General features: G+C 46.4%; 1 protein-coding gene across 8 annotated transcripts in view; it reads right to left on the reverse strand.

Moving 5' to 3' along the window:
* dop1a (DOP1 leucine zipper like protein A) overlaps nucleotides 1-20,089 on the reverse strand; it is a 283,413-nt gene that overhangs the window by 219,793 nt on the left and 43,531 nt on the right. For all 8 annotated transcript variants that reach the window (XM_038802463.1, XM_038802473.1, XM_038802504.1 and 5 more), the window contains 3 exons: nucleotides 18,803-18,973; nucleotides 5,372-5,561; nucleotides 3,142-3,240 (listed from right to left, as the gene is read on the reverse strand). In XM_038802463.1, the coding sequence (XP_038658391.1) occupies nucleotides 3,142-3,240; nucleotides 5,372-5,561; nucleotides 18,803-18,973 (460 nt within the window). The remainder of the gene's footprint in view (nucleotides 1-3,141; nucleotides 3,241-5,371; nucleotides 5,562-18,802; nucleotides 18,974-20,089) is intronic.

Genomic DNA, 20,089 nt, shown 5'->3' on the forward strand with positions numbered 1-20,089 from the left:
CCTGCTCCGCCATTCAATTAGATCATTACTGATCTTTTGTGGACTCAGCTCCACTTTCCGGCCCGAACACCATAACCCTTAATCCCTTTATTCTTCAAAAAACTATCTATCTTTACCTTAAAAACATGTAATGAAGGAGCCTCAACTGCTTCACTGGGCAAGGAATTCCATAGATTCACAACCCTTTGGGTGAAGAAGTTCCTCCTAAACTCAGTCCTAAATCTACTTCCCCTTATTTTGAGGCTATGCCCCCTAGTTCTGCTGTCACCCGCCAGTGGAAACAACCTGCCCGCATCTATCCTATCTATTCCCTTCATAATTTTAAATGTTTCTATAAGATCCCCCCTCATCCTTCTAAATTCCAACGAGTACAGTCCCAGTCTACTCAACCTCTCCTCATAATCCAACCCCTTCAGCTCTGGGATTAACCTAGTGAATCTCCTCTGCACACCCTCCAGCGCCAGTACGTCCTTTCTCAAGTAAGGAGACCAAAACTGAACACAATACTCCAGGTGTGGCCGCACTAACACCTTATACAATTGCAACAAAACCTCCATATTCCTGCCAACAACGTCTTGCCCATGACAAAGAAATAGATTCGGGAAAATAAATCCGATGCGCATGCGAAGAGAACAAATATTCCTTCACCCCTGATCGCCATAATCAACAAAGGCCCACTCCCCCATACACTCCATAAACGCCAACAATTTCCCTGCCATTGCTGGCACCTGAGTAGATATGTTCAAGGACTTGGGGCACGACCAATCCAGCCTAGGATCCCATTCCCCCATAATCAACCGATTTGAGTCTAGGTTCGGAACCTTCGTCAACACCCTCTTCATTAAATCCACATTGTCCCAGTTGGGAGTGTAGACATTCACCAATACCAAGGGCACCCTGTCTAATCTCCCACTCTCCAGAACATATCTACCCAGATTCCCCTACTATAATATTTGACAAGAAAACCAGTCTCTCACTAATTAACACTGTAGTCTGCCTTGCCTTCATATCCAACCCCGAATGAAACACTTGCCCCACACAGCCTTTCCTCAACCTTGTATGATCTTGCACCCTCAGGTGCGTCCCCAACATAAAAATGACATCTGCCTTCAAGCTCATTAAATAAGTGAAAACATGGGACCTCTTGATCGGTCAATTCAGATCCCTAACGTCCCATGAGACCAATCTGATCAGGGGCTCCACATTGCCCACCACCCACCCATATCCAAGTTTCAATTGACTCCCCCAGGCCCCTCCACCCTGGTCACCTTACGATGGCTGCTGCCATCACCCTCCAACCATCTCCAAAAAGAAACTTCCCCCTGTCCCCCACCCTAAACAAATAAAGCTCCATGCCCCCAGGGCCACTATCTCAACCCAAGCCAAAATCAAAGAAACCAGAAAAACCAACCCCTCTTTCACCGCCCCCCAATAACCCACCATAGGAGTCACCACCACGCCCAACCAACTCGGCTTCCATTAACTAGCATACCTGCTAGCATGGTGCCCCACACCCAAGACAAATGACACACTTTATTTTTTAACATAGCTCCCTTGTTCCCCCACTGCCCCACCTTGTCACTGTGTCACACCAAGCTCCTCCACTCTCCCCGCTATCCACCAAACCCCACACATTCTAATATTCCCAAAACCAAACACCCCCAGATGTGGGGAAGAAAATGGTACAAAATTCATCTTCAACATAATTAATGAAACAGAGTAGGAAATACTAACAAAAATATACATAACCACACACTAAAAACATACCATCCCTCCCCCCTACTAATTTCCCCAGTCCAGGACACACGTGAACCCAACCAAATTCCAAAGTCTTCAAACATCCGCCAGTACACAGCCCCTTAAAAAGTTACTTGCCTCCTCTGCCGTATCAAAGTAGCACTCCTTTCCCCTAACTGTGACCCACAGGCGAGCAGGTACATCATCCCAAACCGCACCTTGTTCCTGAATAGGGACGCCTTGACCCTATTAAACCTGGCCTTTTACTTGGCCAGCTCCGTCCCCAGGTCCTGGTAAATATGAGCCATATGGCCTGCCCTAGTGCATTCCCGCATCTCCTTCTTTTCCTTATCTAAATACCTGTGTGGCCTCACTATGATTGCCTGCGGCAGGTACCCCGCTCTTGGTTTCTTCCTCAAATGACCGTGTGCCCAGTCCACCTCAAGAGAGTGGTCGAAGACTCCCTCCCCCACCAGCATTTCAAACATCATGGCCGTGTATTTCATGATCCTCGTCCCCTCAATACCTTCAGGAAGTCCCACGATCCTCAGGTTCTGCCTCCTTGAGTGGTTCTCCAAGTCGTTAACCTTCTCCCTCAACTTTTTCTGACCATCCGCCATCATCAGCATTTCTGCCTCCAACGAGGCAATCCATCCTCATGGTCAGTCACCATCTCCTCCTCCTCCTTTTGGATCAACATACTCTACACCTCCAGCCTCTGCGCCACTCTCTTCAGGGCAGCCCAAATCGGCTCTGCCATCCTCGGTAGGTCCTGAGGCCACCTGCCTTTGTTTTCTTAAACTTGGCCGCAAGAAATTTGACCAATTGCTCTGTCGGCTATTGTGGAGGCAACAACACCACAGGTCCCTTCGCCACCTTTTTCCCTGTTACGCCACACATGTCTTCCTGTTCTGAAGTGTCTCTTATTTGACACACGTCTGGTACCCCTTCAACATTCCCCACCGAAGGAGAGTACCTTATTTTTTGGTATTCCCACTTTATCCACCTGCAACTTTCCCGTAAAAACGGGCAGTAAGGGCCAAAAAATCTGATCTCAAACAGGAGCCACCTTATGCGTGGCCACTCATTCCTTGGCCACCATGGAAGTCAGTTACTATTTCACTCATGAGCAACAATTTTAGGTTCATGAAAATAAGACCACTATTTCATTAGTACCCTGTCCAATAGTAATACAGCCACTTCACTTACTTGCAAATAGTAGTCCCTTTTTAAAATAAGTACAGGAAAAGGGCAGGGTAACGGGACTATATGCATCTCTCTTAGAAAACTGACCAAATGTATTCTTCTACATTGTAAAATTCTATGACTCAATCCGAATATCCCGCATATTACTACTATGTGTAAGAGTTCCATTTCTAGATTTTCTCATTATAGTATTTATACCTGAAACAGATGGAAAGGAAAGCAGAACAGAATGAGATCCAAGGTGCTCCTCTGCACCAGGGCACTGGAGTCCTGGACTGAAACACTGACTGCTTCAACCTACAGAATTTAACAAAGATGAGATGATTAGAGAACCTTTTGTTTTAGTCAAAACATATTAAACCAATCTGGATTAAAAATCAACTGGGATGGTTAATTCAGCACTCTCAAAAAATTGGTAGAAGCCAGTTCCTACAAATGAAACCAACTGCCGAAACAAAATATTCAAAAGCAAAGCTGTCTTGTCCTACATGCCAACTGATTCAACACGCTGCTACAAAGAGTGTTAAGGTCTGGATTCACAAGAGCTCTTCATTTAATGGCCAGTTCTTCACCTCACCCAGACCACTCCAGGTTCTTCCTAAGTAAGGAGAAACAAAATAAAAATCTCCGAACATCCACCAAACAATTAAATGGATTTAACGATAATTCTTTAGAATAAATATTGTCTAAGGAATAGTGATTGCATGATTGGAATAGGTTCTTCTCAACCAGTCTGCAACTGTTGGCACATGTTTGACCATATCCCCAAAATGCTTCTCCCACCTGCCAGCTGGGTGTAATTTCACTCATTATCCCTCTTCCGCTTCCACACATTTAACTTTGATATTCCCCGAGGACCTATTGATGGTCTCCTAACTTCACTTGCGGCTCCAAGATCATACAAGTTTGAAAACTGTTTAATGCTGCTGACACCCAGCTCTTCAATCATTTCACTGATCCATCTACTGTTTCTAAATTATCAAGACTACTTATCCGACATCCAGTATTGGATCAGCAGAAATTTCCTCCATTTAAATATTGGGAAGATTGAAGTTCCTGCCACAAACTCTCTTTGCTGGCCACCAATCCTATTGTCCTCCCTGGCTAGTGTGAAGTTGAAACAGATTATTCACAACCTTGCTGTCATACTTGGCTCTGGAATGAGATGCCAACCACATATTTGTGCCGACTTTCAATCTGACTTCATCCCACCTCATTTCATCTGCTGCAAAACCCTCACTATGTCTTTGTTACCTCTAGATAACGATTCTAATGCATTTCTATCCAACCTCTTGCATTCCGCGCCGTAAACTTGAAGTCATCCAAAACACTTACTTGTATCCTATTCAGAGGGCCGGTGTACAATCGATGGGCCAAATGATCTCCTTCTACACTGTTGGGATCTTTGATTTTTTATTTAGAATACCCAATTCTTTTTTTCCAATTAAAGGGAAATTTAAGGTGGCCAATCCACATACCCCCACAACACAAAGATGTTTAGGGTGAGACCCAAGCAGACACGGGGATAATGTGCAAATTCCACATGGATAGTGATCTGGGGTGGGATTGAACCCGGGTCCTCAGCGGCGTGAGACAGCAGTGCTAACCACTGCACCACCATGCCGCCAACTGTAGAGATTCTATTGATTCTTTGGAGTCTGCATCAACCCTCCGAAAGAGCACGCCACCTCTGCCCATTTCCCTGCCCTATCACTGTAACCCCACCTAACCTGCACATCTTTGGACTGTGGGAGGAAACCGGAGCACCTGAGGAAACCAACGCAGACATGGGGGAAAATGTGGAAACTCCACACAGTCACCAAGGCCAGAATTGAGCGTTGCTAACCACTTATTTGCTATAATTTCTCCTTTTAGAGTATGGTTTCATATTTTGTTTTTATAATGTCCCTGTCAAGAACGAGGCCAACAGCGCGGGTTCAATTCCCATACCGGCTGAGGTTATTCATGAAGGCTCCGCCTTCTCAGCCTTGCCCCTCACCTGAGGTGCGGTGATCCTCTGGTTAAATTACCGTCAGTCAGCTCTCCCCCTCAAAGGGGAAAGCAGCCTATGGTCATCCGGGATAACGGCAACTTTACTTTTTGCTGTTCTATGACCCCATTGGTCGATGAGCAATTCTCATCAGAATAAAGGCATTTAAACTCAGTTAAGATTAACCTCTCATAAGTTGCAAGTTCTTCCCCATTAAAGTAATAAAAATGTTAATCCAATTTTTCATCTATAATTTCACAGGTTTTATGAGAGATTTCATAGCATAACATTTGATCAAAATCACTTCAAATACTCACCTTGAAACTAAATATACTTACATAGAACATAGAACTATAGCTTTCAAACTTCATTCGATACGATGTAACTGATTTAAGTAGAGAAGAATTTACAAACTACAAACTGAATAAAATTCAGTACCATCAGTTCAATGTCACTGCCAATAATATAGAGTTGGTCCTCCATAGAAAGCTTCCGATTCAGATGGGCGAGTACATAGGTGATCCCTGGTAGCCGCACAGTCGGGCTGGTCAGAATGCTCCCCCAAAGGGCACTGTAAAATGCAGACTGCTCCACCGCTGCCGCAACTTTCTCCAGCAATGTGTTTGCTCTATATATAAAGAAACGCCATTTAAATAATCTTATATCGGTCTCTTTCAATAATTATATTCATCAACAGTGACTAAACTTCATGTCTCTTTCTAGAAATGTTATTGGACACAATTCGGCAAGTCTAATTTGTTCTGTATCTTATGAGCAGAGATCTGCAGTGATGGCCAGAGAGGACAGCTGAGATTTGGTAGGGTCGGTTTGGTATCTGGGTAGCAAATAACACCAACTTATTATTTGCTTGTTTGCCAGATGATCTTGTCCTGAGTATTGTGATTGTGCAATCAATCTAGTTGAAAGTTCTCCTGTCATTGGTCCTCAACAAACTGTTCGTGGCATGAAAAATAAGAATAACAAAGTGATGAAAGTACTTTTGACTGAATGGACTCCAAAAATTTCTCCTCAAAAACATTTCACGATGGCCATAAAAATGGAACTGCAGGGTCTTAGGTCCCCATGACCTCTCTCATGTTGACCAGTTCATATGCTGCTTTGTAAATTCAAGAGGGTGACAGCATCTAAATAGAGAGTGATTTATCCTTCAGAGCAGATGTGTGATCCTTTAAGGCCGCGGCCATAATTGAGTAAATGGAGGGCAGCACGGTGGCGCAATGGTTAGCACCGCTGCCTCACGGAGCCGAGGTCCCAGGTTCGATCCCGACTCTGGGTCACTGTCCGTGTGGAGTTTGCACATTCTCCCCGTGTTTGCGTGGGTTTCGCCCCCACAACATAAAAATGTGCAAGGTAGGTGGATTAGCCACGCTAAATTGCCACTTAATCGGAAAAATGAATTGGGTACTCTAAAATTTTATTTTTTTTTTAATTTAAAAAATAATTGAGTAAATGGAGAGCCAAAGAAACTGTTGCTTCCCAGCGCCAGGGTCCCGGGTTCAATTCCCGCTTGGGTCACTGTCTGTGCAGTCTGCAAGCTCTCCCCGTGTCTGTGTGGGTTTCCTCCGGGTGCTCTGGATTCCTCCCACAAATCCCAAAAGATGTGCGGTCAGGCGAATTGGACATTCTGAATTCTCCCTCTGTGTACCTGAACAGGTGCTAGAGTGTGGTGACTAGGGGATTTTCACAGACACTTCATTGCGGTGCTAATGTAAGCCTACTTATAACAATAATAAAGATTATTTATTATTATTACTAGAAATGGGAGGCTCAGGTAAGCTATTCTGCAAGATTATCATAGAATTTGCAGTGCAGGAGGCCATTCGGCCCATCGTGTCTGCACCGGCTCTTGGAAAGAGCACCCTTCCCAAGGTCAACACCTCCACCCTATCCCCATAACCCAGTAACCCCACCCAACACTAAAGGGCAATTTTGGACACTAAGGGCAATTTATCATGGCCAATCCACCTAACCTGCACATCTTTGGACTGTGGGAGGAAACCGGAGCACCCAGAGGAAACCCACGCACACACGGGGAGGATGTGCAGACTCCGCACACAGTGACCCAAGCCGGAATCGAACCTGGGACCCTGGAGCTGTGAAGCAATTGTGCTATCCAGTGCTACCGTGCAGATAACTGCAGATTTTCGATTTTAAATCTACCTTTGTGCCAAAAGTCAATCATTTCTCGGAGAGCTCTGCTTGAGATTTTCGTGCAACAACTTTTTGCCTTTTGGGGGCTACCTTTTGGCTTTCAGGGGCTCCTTTTACATTCTCACCAACTCCTTTATTAGGTAATGCAGTCGTGTAGTATTATATGCTAAATTTTTGAATTGTCAATATTTATGTTGAATTTGTTTTCAGGTTTTCCTTCTTTAGATGAAGATAATAGATACCAAAAACTTTATATATATTATTAAATCTTTTAACCTTCGCCCATGCCTTCATTAATTGTACACCCGACTATTACAACACATTCCTTGCTGGTCTCCCACACTCAACCCTCCGTAATCTTTAAATCATCCATAACTCATGTCCTAACTCGCAGAAAGTTCCTTTCTCCATTGCCTATCTCATTCACAAAATCACAGAATCAGAGGAGTGCAGAGGAGGCCCTTTGGCCCATTGAGTCGGCACCAACGCATGAAAGGATTTGTCTTGCCCACCCAATCCCACTTGCCAGCACTTGGCCCATAGCCTTAGATATTAAGACATGCCACTACTCATCCAGATACATTTTAAAGGATCCTGCCTCCCAGGCAGTGTATTCCAGACCATCACCACTCTCTGGGTAAAAACGCTTTTGCTCAAATTCCCCAATCATTGACCTCGAGATCATCTTGTTTAAGGCAGAGGTGGCTAGGGAGGCAAGAAAGAAGTGGCAGCGGCTGGTGGAGAAAATTTTGGAAGTGGATGCAAAGTATGCTGCGGATCCTACTCCGGAACTTTTAGTGAGTAGAAAGAAATTTCAGGAGTGGCTTGACCTTCTATCTACAGGGAAAGCCAGTGGGGACTGAGGAGGTTTGGGCAGCGATAGGGAAGATGTAAACGGTTAAAGCACCGGTGTCAGAAGGGTTCCCGGGGAGTATTATATATTTTTTTTGGATAGGCTGGTGCCACTGTTGCTCGAGATGTTTGAAGATGCGGTGGCTAAGGGGGCACTCCGAGATGATGGACCAGGCATCCATTTCACTGTTGCTAAAAAAGGATAAGGACCCAGTGGAATGTGGGTCATATCAGCCAATATCTCTGCTAAATGTGGATGCCAAAATTTGTGCCAAGGGTTTGGCGCTTAGATTGAAAGAGTGCCTCCTGCAGTTGATCGCAGAAGATCAGACGGGGTTGTAAAGGGTCAGCAGTTGTCTTTGAATGTGCAGCGTTTGTTAAACGAGGTGCTCTCTCTCTGTCGGAAGGGAGGGAGCTGGAGGTGGCGCTGGACACGGAGAAGGCATTTGACTGTGTAGAGTTACTTGTTTGCAGTTTTGGAGAGGTTTGGGATTGGGCCTAAATTTGTGGAGTGGGTTAAATAGTTATATAGGGAACTGAAGGTGAGTGTTCGCACAAATGAGATGAATTTGGGATATTTTCAGTTACATAGGGAAACAAGGCACAGCACAGAATAAGCAAAATGTAAATGTAATAATCAAAAGGCTCTTTTCAGAGCTACCTACAGGATCTTGTTACAGTCGGAGACTGTCAGAAATTGAGTTATTCTAATAGATTAACTGACCAAGTCTCTTGTGTTTTCAGTTACCTGCCTCGATTGTGCTTCGTTCTGGTCCGTCCAGATATTGGTCAATTTCACCCGAAGGGAGTCTTTTCAGTTGGTCTCTGAAGGGTTTGCAAGGTGCACCTCGGTGTCACTTACCAGAGCCCAGATCACCATCAAACACATTTTGGCATTCTGGATATCTCCATGCAGGACACATGCCTTGCCCAGCTCAAGGCATTCATGTTGAGCAGATCAGCTCTGTTGAGAATTTATTTTGATAATGATGAAGACCTGCTCACAGATGCTCAGTTTGGGTTCTGCCAGGGCACCTCAGCTCCTGCCCTCATTCCAGTCTTAATCCAAACATGAACAGTGTTGAACTCAAGAGGAGATGAGCGTGGCTGCCTTTGACATTAAGACAACACTTTGCCAAGTGTGGTATCAAGTAAGCCTAACAAAATTGGAGTCAATGGGAATAAGGAGGAAACCGCTCTCGTGGAATGACACCTGGCACAAAGGAAGATATGATGTGGAGATGCCAGCGTTGGACTGGGGTGAGCACAGTAAGAAGTCTTACAACACCAGGTTAAAGTCCAACAGGTTTGTTTCAAACACTAGCTTTCGGAGCACTGCTCCTTCCTCAGGTGACCTCTTCATTCACCTGAGGAAGGAGCAGCGCTCCGAAAGCTAGTGTTTGAAACAAACCTGTTGGACTTTAACCTGGTGTTGTAAGACTTCTTACAAAGGAAGATAGTACTGGTTGTAGATCAATCATCTCGGTCGCAGGAAATTACTGCAGGAGAGCTCGGCCCCAATCACCTTCCTCTGCTTCAATGGTCTCCCCACCATCTTAAAGTAAGAAGTGTGACTGTTCGCAGATGGGGAAGGTGGGATCTGTACAAGCAGGATGGTGTACATCTAAACCAGAGTGGAACCAACATCCTTGCTGGCGGGTGTGCTAGTGCTGTGGGGAAGAGTTTAAACTAGTTTGACAGGGGGAGTGGATGCAGACTAATAGCAGAATAGGGACACAGAAAGGCAATCGGGTCTGAGGGAATGCAGGGTCGTAAGTTTCATAGGAGTAAGACAAGGCTGGATGGCCTCTACTTTAATGCCAGAAGTATTAAAGGTAAAACGGATGAGTTAAGGGTCATGATTGACACGTGTAATTATGATACAATAGTTATCTCAGAGACACGGTTGAGTGAGGGGTAGGATTGGCAGCTCAGCACTTCAGGATATTGAATTTTCAGGCAAGGCAGAGGAGGGGGTAAAAGAGGAGGCACTGCATTATTAGTTAAGGAGGCAATTACTGCGGTAAGGAGCGATGATATCATGGAGGGCGCATCAAATGAAACTTTGTGGATAGAGATCAGGAATAAAAAAAGGACAGCTACGTTGCTAGATGTCTATTATAGACCCCCAGATAGTCAGCGGGAAATTGAGGAGCAAATATGTGCGCAATGTGCGGAGGGGTGCAGAAATATTAAGAGGGTAATTATATTAGGTGATTTCAACTTTCCCCAAATTAATTGGGATAGCCATCATGTTAAGGGCTTAGATGGAGTAAATGTATACAGGGGAACGTTTTAGCTCAATATGTAGAGGATCCACTGAGTCAAAATCCTGGAACTCCTTACCCAGCAGCATTATGGGTGTCCATACACCGCATGGATGCAGCAGTTCAAGGCTGCTACTCAAGGGCAATTAGTGCTGACCTAGCTAGCGATGCTTGATGGAAGTGCTTTAGCTGTCACTTTTGTTTTCTGTACAGAACCCATGATTCTGATCCATACAAGAGTGTGGTGTAGGCATGAGTTTTGGTAATGATGAGAAGCAGCCGAAGGAGCAATTGGCCTTGATAGTCAATTGTCTATGTTCTTATTAGCAGTGGCATCATTTGAAATAATGCTATGCACATAGGAAAACTGTTCTATCGACTGTATTGAGGTTGCTGCTGTTAATGCTGATCTGTGATGGATTGTAATTTCCTTAGTGTCATGGTTGCTACCGCACTTCTGTTCCCTTGAAGCTAATTGTAAGACCAAAGTGTCCCGATTATTGGTGATGGATGAACTTATTTATCGATGATCACAGTTATGCCATCCAAAAATTTTGAGGATGCCCGCCTGCACCTGGAGGAAGGTCCAGATGCAGATCTCAATACTTTGCAGAAGTATATCCCATATCCCATCTGAATCCTCTCAGGGTGTGCTGTCCATTTCAGAGAGCAGGAATAACTGGTTGAACATGGAGCAGATTATAGACTTTTCTGGTCAGAAAAAGAGAAAGGTAAACAACATCTTTCAGGTTTTGGATTTATTATCAAGAATTTCAATGAGCCTCATTGGTTTTTCTTTTTTAAAAATAAATAAATTTAGAGTACCCAATTAATTTTTTTTCTCAATTAAGGGGCAATTTATCATGGCCAATCCACCTAGCCTGCACATCTTTGGGTTGTGGGGGTAAGACCCATGCAGACACTGGGAGAATGTGCAAACTCCACACAGACAGTGATCCGGGGCCAAGATCGAGTCCGGGCCCTCAGCGTCGTGAGGCAGCAGTGAGCTGAGCTATCTTGCCGCCCTCCCATTGATTTTCCCATTTGGTTTTTTGGGGGCAGAGGCGGAAGGCCTTCGAACGGGAGCTGCCACGCTTGCAGGTATTGCTGGTGAATGGGAGTGAGGCAGGGAAGAAGGCCACGAAAGGTGGCCAGGTTGGATTGGGGGGGAAATCGCAACTTGGCAGAGTTGCAGACGGAGCGTGGTCATGGACAGAGAGGGGGGCCATCTTGGATAAGCCCAGTTTAGGGTGGTATTAGAGGAGATAGAACTGGAGGGGGATGTTATTGGACGGTAGAGGGGATTGGAGGTGTAAGCCTCCGATAAGAATTGTAACGTGGAATGTTCATGGGTTAGACGGGCCGATTCAGAGGTCTGGGATTTTTGAACACCTGAGGAGTTTGAAGGCGGAGGTGATCTTTTTACAGGAGACTAACTTACGGGTGAAGGATCAGGTAAGGTTGAGGAAGGGATGGGTGGGACAAGTATTTCACTCGGCTTTTGACTCAAAGTCGCGAGGGGTGGCCATTTTGTTGAACAGAAGGACGAGGTTTGTGGGGGCCAAGGAAGTGCAGGCCCCGGGGGTGGGGATATGTGATAGTGAATGAGGTGCTGGAGGGGACTCCGGTGGTGCTAGTCAATGTACATGCGGCAAATTGGGATGATGTGAGATTTTTGAAAGGTTTACTGGGAACAATCCCGGACTTAGATACGCATCATAGAACATAGAACATAGAACAGTACAGCACAGAACAGGCCCTTCGGCCCTCAATGTTGTGCCGAGCCATGATCACCCTACTCAAACCCACGTATCCACCCTATACCCGTAACCCAACAAACTCCCCCTTAACCCTACTTTTATTAGGAAACTACGGGCAATTTAGCATGGCCAATCCACCTAACCCGCACATCTTTGGATTGTGGGAGGAAACCGGAGCACCCGGAGGAAACCCACGCACACAGGGGGAGAACGTGCAGACTCCACACAGTTGATGATGGTGGAGATTTTAGTGATGGAACCGACAGTGGACAGGTCGAGCTCCAAGTCAATGGGAAGGTTGAGGATGGCGAAGGAGTTGGGAGGCTTTATGGAACGTGTGGGAATGGTTGATCCATGGAGGTTCAACCTAGGGAGGGAGTACTGCTTCTCACACGTGTATATGGTATTCATTTCTTTGTGGTGATTCAAGTGGTGTTGATGGGGATGGTTGGGGCAGAGTATGCAGGATTTCAGATCATGCGCTGCATTGGCTGGAGGTGAGGCTTAGTTTGGGGCAGATGCAGAGGCCGGGATGGAGGTTAGTTTTGGGTTTTTTGACAGATAAGGAGTTTCGCGAAAGGGTGAGGACGGCGATTGGGGATTCCGTGGAGCTTAATCAGAATGGCCAGGTGTCAGCAGCCACGCTGTGGGAGGCACTGAAAGCGGTGGTCCGAGGGGAAATGATCTTGTCCATGGTGCACAGAGATAGGAGGAGGAGAGAAGAGCATGGACGGTTGTTGGTCGAGATAGTCGAGATGGACAGGAGATACTCGGGAGCTCCGACTAAAGAGCTGTTGGCAGAGAGGAAGAGGTTTCAGACACAGCATGATAGGTTGATGACAGGAAGGACAGTGGGGCAGTTATGGACAGCGAGGGGGGTGCAATATGAACATGGGAGAAGGCGAGCCGTATGCTGGCCCACCAGCTGCAGAGGTAGGCTGCATCCAGGGAAACTCTAAGGGTGCGAACTGAGAACTGAGGTAGTGTCAGAGCTGGGGTCGATAAATGAGGTTTTCTGGGGGTATTATGAGAAGCTGCACATGGCTTAGCTGGGTGGAGAGGTTGAGGAAATGGGATGGTTTCTGGATGGGTTGAAGTTTCCAAGGTTGGAAGAAGAGAGGAGGCAGGTATTGGAGGAACCGCTGGGGATGAGGGAGGTGATTGACAGCATTAATGGGGCAGCAGGGGCAGCACGGTGGCGCAGTGGGTTAGCACTGCGGCCTCACGGCGCTGAGGTCCCAGGTTCGATCCCGGCTCTGGGTCACTGTCCGTGTGGAGTTTGCACATTCTCCCCGTGTTTGCGTGGGTTTCGCCCCCACAACCCAAAAATATGCAAGCTAGGTGGATTGGTCACTCTAAATTGCCCCTTAATTGGAAAAATGATTGGGTACACTAAATTTATAAAAAAAAAACAAATTAATGGGGCAGCACGGTAGCATTGTGGATAGCACAAATGCTTCACCGCGCCATGGTCCCAGGTTCGATTCCCCGCTGGGTCACTGTCTGTGTGGAGTCTGCACATCCTCCCCGTGTGTGCGTGGGTTTCCTCCGGGTGCTCCGGTTTCTTCCCACAGTCCAAAGATGCGCAGGTTAGGTGGATTGGCCTTGCTAAATTGCCCTCAGGGTCCAAATTGCCCCTTAGTGTTGGGTGGGGTTTCTGGGTTATGGGGATAGGGTGGAGGTATGGGCTTGGGTAGGGTGCTCTTTCCAAGAGCCAGTGCAGACTCGATGGGCCGAATAGCCTCCTTCTGCACTGTAAATTCTATGAAAATTAGAGGGGAAATGAAGTGGGGGAAGACTCCAGGGCTGGATGGCTTTCCAACTGAGTTTTATAAGGCATTTGCAAAGGAGTTGGCGCTGCATTTGTTGGGGATGTTTAGTGAGGCATTGGAGAAGGGGGGAGATGCCAGAGACACGGATGCAGATGTTGGTCACATTAATCCTGAAGAAGGGGAAGGATCCGTTGGAGTATGGGTTGTACAGGCCCATTTCATTGTTGAACACAGACAAGTGCTGATTAAGTTAGTGGCGAGGAGGAAAGAGGGATATGTGTCAGGGGTGGTCGCTGAGGATCAAACGGGTTGTGTAAAGGGGCAGGCAGCTCTCTAGTAACATCAGGAGGCTGTTAAATGTAGCTATGACTCTGTCAGTGGGAAGGGTGGCGGAGGTTGGGGGGGGGAACGGGTCTGTAGCACAAAGGTTAGCACTGTTGCTTCACAGCACCAGGGACCTGGGTTCGCTTCCCGTCACTGTCTGTGCGGAGTCTGCACATTTTCCCCGTGTCTGCATAGGTTTCCTCCGGGTGCTCTGGTTTTCTCCCACAGTCCAAAGATGTGCAGGTTAGGTGGATTGGCCATGCTAAATTGCCCTTAGTGTCCAAAAAGGTTACGTGGGGCTACTGGGATAGGGTAGAGGCGTGGGCTTAAGTGGGGTACTCTTTCCAAGAGCCGGTGCAGACTCGATGGGCCGAATGATCCTACTGCACTGTAAATTCTATGATTCTGTGAGGTTCCTGTTTCTATGGATGGAGAGAAAGCTTTTGATCGAGTGGAATGGAGATATTTATTTGAAATCTTGGGTAGGTTTGGGTTTAGCCCGAAGTTTGTGGCGTGGGTGCATCTGCTGTATGTAGCCCCGGTGGCAAATGTAGGTACAAATGAGATGAGTTCACAGAGTTTTGGACTGCATAGGGGAACAAGACAGGAGGTCCGCTGCCGCCGCTATTGTTCGCGTTGGCGATTGAGCCCTTGGCGATGGCCCTTGGGGGACAGTGGAATGTCAGGGGATTGTGAGGTGGAACAGGGAGCACCAGGTGTTGTTGTACGTGGACGACCTTTGTTGTTTGGAGAGTATGGTAGGATCATGGGAATATTAGAGACTTTTCGGGCCTTCTCTGGGAATAAGTTAAATGTCGGGAAGAATGTTTCTGGTGAATGCAGTGGAACAGGGGGCCAACTTGGGGGTATTGCCAGTAAAGATAGCTCGGGAAAAGTTCAAGTACCTGGAGATTCAGGTGACAGGTGGAATTTGACAACACTGTGGAGGAGATATGGGGGGATTTTAAGAGATGGGATATATTACGCCTGACACTGGCAGGGAGGGTGCAGGTGGTAAAGATGAATGTGTTTTCAAGGTTCCTGTTTGTTTTCCAAACCCTCCTGATTCTTCTCCCTAGGGCCTTCTTCCGGAAATTGGAGACAGTGATTTCGGAGTTTATATGGGCAGGGACGGTGCCGAGAGCACTCCCGAATCCAGTCTGGGAGCTTTGGTGACAGCTCCACTGCTACTCGCTCCGGTGACGTATACTGGGAGCCCGGCGATACAGTCGATGGTGATGGTGTGGATTCAGCTGCGGAGACACAAAAAGTTGGGAGGGGTTGTCGGCGCTGGTGTTGACAGTAGCATATTGGTTTGCACTGTTGCTTCACAGCACCAGGGTCCCAGGTTCGATTCCCGGCTTGGGTCACTGTCTCTGTGGAATCTGCATGTTCTCCCTGTGTCTGCATGGGTTTCCTCCGGGTGCTCCGGTTTCCTCCTACAAGTCTCGAAAGACATGCTGTTAGGTAATTTGGACATTCTGGATTCTCCCTCCGTGTAACCGTACAGGCGCCGGAATGTGGCAACGAGGGGCTTTTCACAGTAACTTCATTCCAATGTTAATGTAAGCCCACTTGTGACAATAAAGATCATTATTATTACTGTGTGGGTTTAAGCCGGGGAAAATGGGTGGGATGTATGGGAAGTGGAGGGAGGCAGGACTGGTGAGACACTTCTATTTGGAAGTTAAGTTTGCAGATCTGGATGAGTTGCGGGAGAGGTTGAGTTACCGAGGGGAGTGAATTTAGATATATACAGGTGAGGGATTTTGGGCGAAAGGAGTGGAGGACATTTTCCAGGTTGCCTGAGTACACCTGAGAGCAACTGCTGCTCCCGGATGAGTCGGGAGAGGGTAGGATAGGGGATAGAAACGCGTGGTTGGGGGAGCAGGTGGCGAGGATTAAGAACAAATGGGAGGAGGAGATGAGCGGGGAAATAGGCTGGGGACTGTGGTGCGAGCCAATGCGTATGATGATTTCAGGCCGCTCCTGCACGAGTATGAGTTTGATTAAGTTCAAGGTGGCACATAGGGTACATGTGACCCGGGCGAGGATGAGTGGGTTCTTCCCAGGGATGGCCGATGCGTGTGAGAAGTGTGGGCGAGGTCCAGCGAATCATGCACACATGCTCGGGGGTTGCGAGAAGCTGGAGAGATACTGGGAAGCGGTGTTGGGATATTATCTACAATTGTGGGGATGGAGGTCAGGCCGAACCCAATGGCGGCGATCTTTGGGGTATCAGAAGTGCTGGAAGGGAAAGGGAGCTGATGTTGTGGCCTTCGCCTCTCTAATTGCCCGTTGAAGGATCTTGCTAAATTGGAGGTCAGGGGAGGTGGCCTGGCTGCAGGACCTGTACGCTATTCTCCGGTTGGAAATGATTAAATTTGAGTTGAGGGGGTCAGCAGAGTGTTTTGAGACAGGGTGGGGGCTGTTCATGTCAATGTTTGCGGAATTTTTCGTCACGGGGGGTGGAGAGAATAAAAAGGGGGGAAATTGTACAAACTGTGAATTTGTGGAGTGTGTTTTTTTATATGTTGCTGTTTTTTTTACACATGCTTGGAATAAACTACTTTTTTTTTAAAAAAAAGAATAACCCAATGGATGAAGATCTACAGCCAGGCTGGGGAAGGGAAGCAGGTTTCCTTCCCTTGCAAGCTATTGCGATTTTACAACAATCCCAATAGCTTCATGGTCGCAATGACTTACAAAGTAACTGAATTCGATCCAATTGAAATTGCATTCATTCCTCTGGATTATTAGTCCAGACCTCTGGAATACAATTCTGATGAAAGATCACTGGTTGAAACATTTACTCTGTTTTAACACCACAATGTTGCCAGATCTGCTGCACGCTTCCAGCATTTTCTGCATTACTAGTCCACTAACATAACCAACTATTCTACTGTATCATTAGGGGGGAAAAGATAATGCAGCGTCACATAATGGTGACAGGGAGCCATGATAAATATTGAATCCCAAGTGCTGATAAATGGGATTAGGAAGGTAGGTCAGGTGTTTTTCACATGTCGGCGCAGTCTTGATGGGCCTCTTCTGCACTGTGATTCTGTGAGATTCAGTGATTCTATTATAGCACCACCTCCTGCCAACATAGGGAAATGTAGAACAAGTGTGCATGATTTTAATTCTCCATAGAACCATCATTGACAAATATTTACATGTTTTTCAACAGAGTGCATTGGTCATCGACTCCAGAATGAACTGTAAAATAGTAACATTACTGAGCACAAATCTGGCAGGACGTGGAGCTATTAGGTATTGCTCAGAGCTATGGAAGATCAGGTGATAGACAAATTTAGTAATTTAGTACTGAGCACAATCTATCTCTTTATTCTACCTGGTTTGTGGCATACATAAGATAGGGTTTATATACCCATTCTTTTCTTTTTCTGTTTGTCTCCCAGCTGTTGCTCATGGACAATTGTTTCTAAATGTAGAAGGGAGAATATTGGGTGGGCCTTAGAAATGGATCAAAAATATTCTCTCACTGCCTTTCTATCTGCAAGCTGGAAGATCACATCCCAGAAATCCTAACTTGTTAGTACTTTGGTGCCGCCCTGCATCCTTACTGGAATTGTCGTGGAATGTGGTCTACCACCTCCTCCTTAAGGCATCTAGGAATGGGCAATAAACAACATTGCTCACAGCCAGAGAATTTTTAAAAAATCTATATTTGAACTTGAAACTGCACTATGTCTTTGGAAATGTGCCACGCAGCTTCAGCACCTTATTAGCATCAACTATACGGTTCCATAGATAGTTCCATTGCTCAACTTGTCTGCCCAGATGCAAGATTTCCACATCCATTAACCTCCAAAGATTAAACTGACTCGTATACACGTTTAAACCAACTTATGTGTGCTTACCCGATAGCTGCTAGCCTCCTGGGATCTACCATCCTCTCCAGGGAGGCTGCAGCCAGGCGTCCTTCAGTGGACCAGGTGGAACGTCACCCACCTGGGTCATCTGGAGACCCTTGCGTGGTCAGGGATGGTGCAGGGTAGCTCCCTGGCCTTCCCCCTGGAATGCGGGCACCTTGGCAATACTCAGCTGGCACCTCAGCACTGCCAAGCTGGCAGGAGCATTGCCCGGGTATCAGTGCAAGGATGCCAGTGTGGCACTTCCAAGGGTCAGCTCCTGAGGGAGGCCATGTCCATGAAAGGAGGGTGGAGGGAGGATCTGAAGGGTGGAGGGTTGCAGGCCAGATAGGTAGGGCCTCTGTGAGGTAGGGGAGGGTGACGGGTAGGGGGCTTGAAGGGAGGGTAACTCCAGGGACCCCGTAGCGGGGTGTCCTCACTTGGGGTGATGTGGGATAATGTTGTGTGTGGGTGGGTATCATTGCCCATGGGTGGAGGATCCACAAGCTCACATAGAGATCGGTACACTCTTTCACAATGACGGCCCGATTTCAGCTCCCATTGATGAAAACATTCTACGTGTGGGCTAAACTCCAAGGGCCCAGAAAAGTGACTAAGCGACATTGAACATCGGTGGGGAAAACGCTGGTTGAAACTCCCTGAAAACCCCCCCACAAATGAATTTAGAATTTTTTTTCCATTAAACCCCACCCTATGTAACTCAATGTGACTGAAACAGTAACTTCCAAATACCTTGACTGTTCATCTCCAAGGAGGTTTTTAATTTCCTTGAATTATAAATATATACACACACATACATACATGCAGCAAACAACTGTCTACTCACCTGTCATAATACTCAGAGCCTTCTTCCAAGCCAGGCAACACCCCAGTCAACAGGCCTTGCAGTCCCGGCTTCAGAGTTTTACCCAGAGGCAAGAAATAGACTTCATACAAGCTCAACAGCGCGGGTTTGACGGACATGGCCGCATTGGCAAGAAGAGGAAAAAGGCCAGAACTGAGGAAATAAAATAAATTCCAAAAATTCAGAATCAGTTTTTCACCCCCTTTCCTGAAGGCACCAACCCCTGCCAGAAATATAGTTTCTACAGCCACCTTCAATTAAACAGCTGTTTCTCATTTGTGAGAATAGAAACAGAAGACCACTTGGTTACTTCAACGTAAAGGGCTTTACAGCCAAACCAGAATGTTAATGAGTGTCCACACGTGAATATTTTCTGGTGGCAGGAATCCACAGCTGGAAAATCGATCTAATTCCAGCAAATCATATTGAATGCATGTTGTGGGAGGTGTTGTCAAGGCTGTATTTATTTCCCATCGCTTAGTTGTGCTGAGAAGACCTTTTTCTTGACAGCAATTGTTTTTGCCACTGAGTGGCTTCAATTGCCATCAAGAGGCAACGGCATCATTTGGGACTGGAAATATACTGGGTCTGACTTGCAAGCGATAGCAGATTCTCTTCCTGAATGAATCAGTTGGATTTTTATGACAATGCAGTTGTTAATTATACAGTGATTGTTGAATTGGAGACAGCCGGTAGCCCGATAAATAGACATGAAGTTAAATGGTAGTTATTAGGTTAGGTGTTTGCGTGCAATGTCACTGTGTAAAATATAGATTTACTCCAGTAAGATTAGATAAATCCTTCACCAATTGGCTATAAACTGCATTAGCTTTTATAATGTAGTTTAATTTAATTTTTTAAATCAAGGATACAGAGGACACAAGGGTGGAAATTGCAAAAGTGCTCGAAAGTGGTTAGAAACCAGGATGCATTGCCTGAGAGTGAGGGAGGCAGATTCAGTTGTGATCTTCAAAAGAGAACTGAAGAGAGAAAAAATTTGCAGGGCTATGGGAGAAAAAGTGGAAGTGGGACTGGCTGAGTTGCTCTTGCAGAGAGCTGCATGGACACAACAGGCTGAATGGCCTCCTTCTGTGCTGTAACCATTCTATGTTTCCTTGTGATATGCGCAACATCTTGGTTGCTGGCACTGCACCATAAACAGTAGATCACCATTCTCACAACTATTATAATTTTAAAATGAGCCAAAAATTAGGCGATAGGCAATGCTAAATGTTCAACTTTGATAAGACTTTGGGCAGCACGGTAGCA

Source organism: Scyliorhinus canicula, chromosome 1, assembly GCF_902713615.1.
Source record: "Scyliorhinus canicula chromosome 1, sScyCan1.1, whole genome shotgun sequence".
NCBI lineage: Eukaryota > Metazoa > Chordata > Chondrichthyes > Carcharhiniformes > Scyliorhinidae > Scyliorhinus > Scyliorhinus canicula.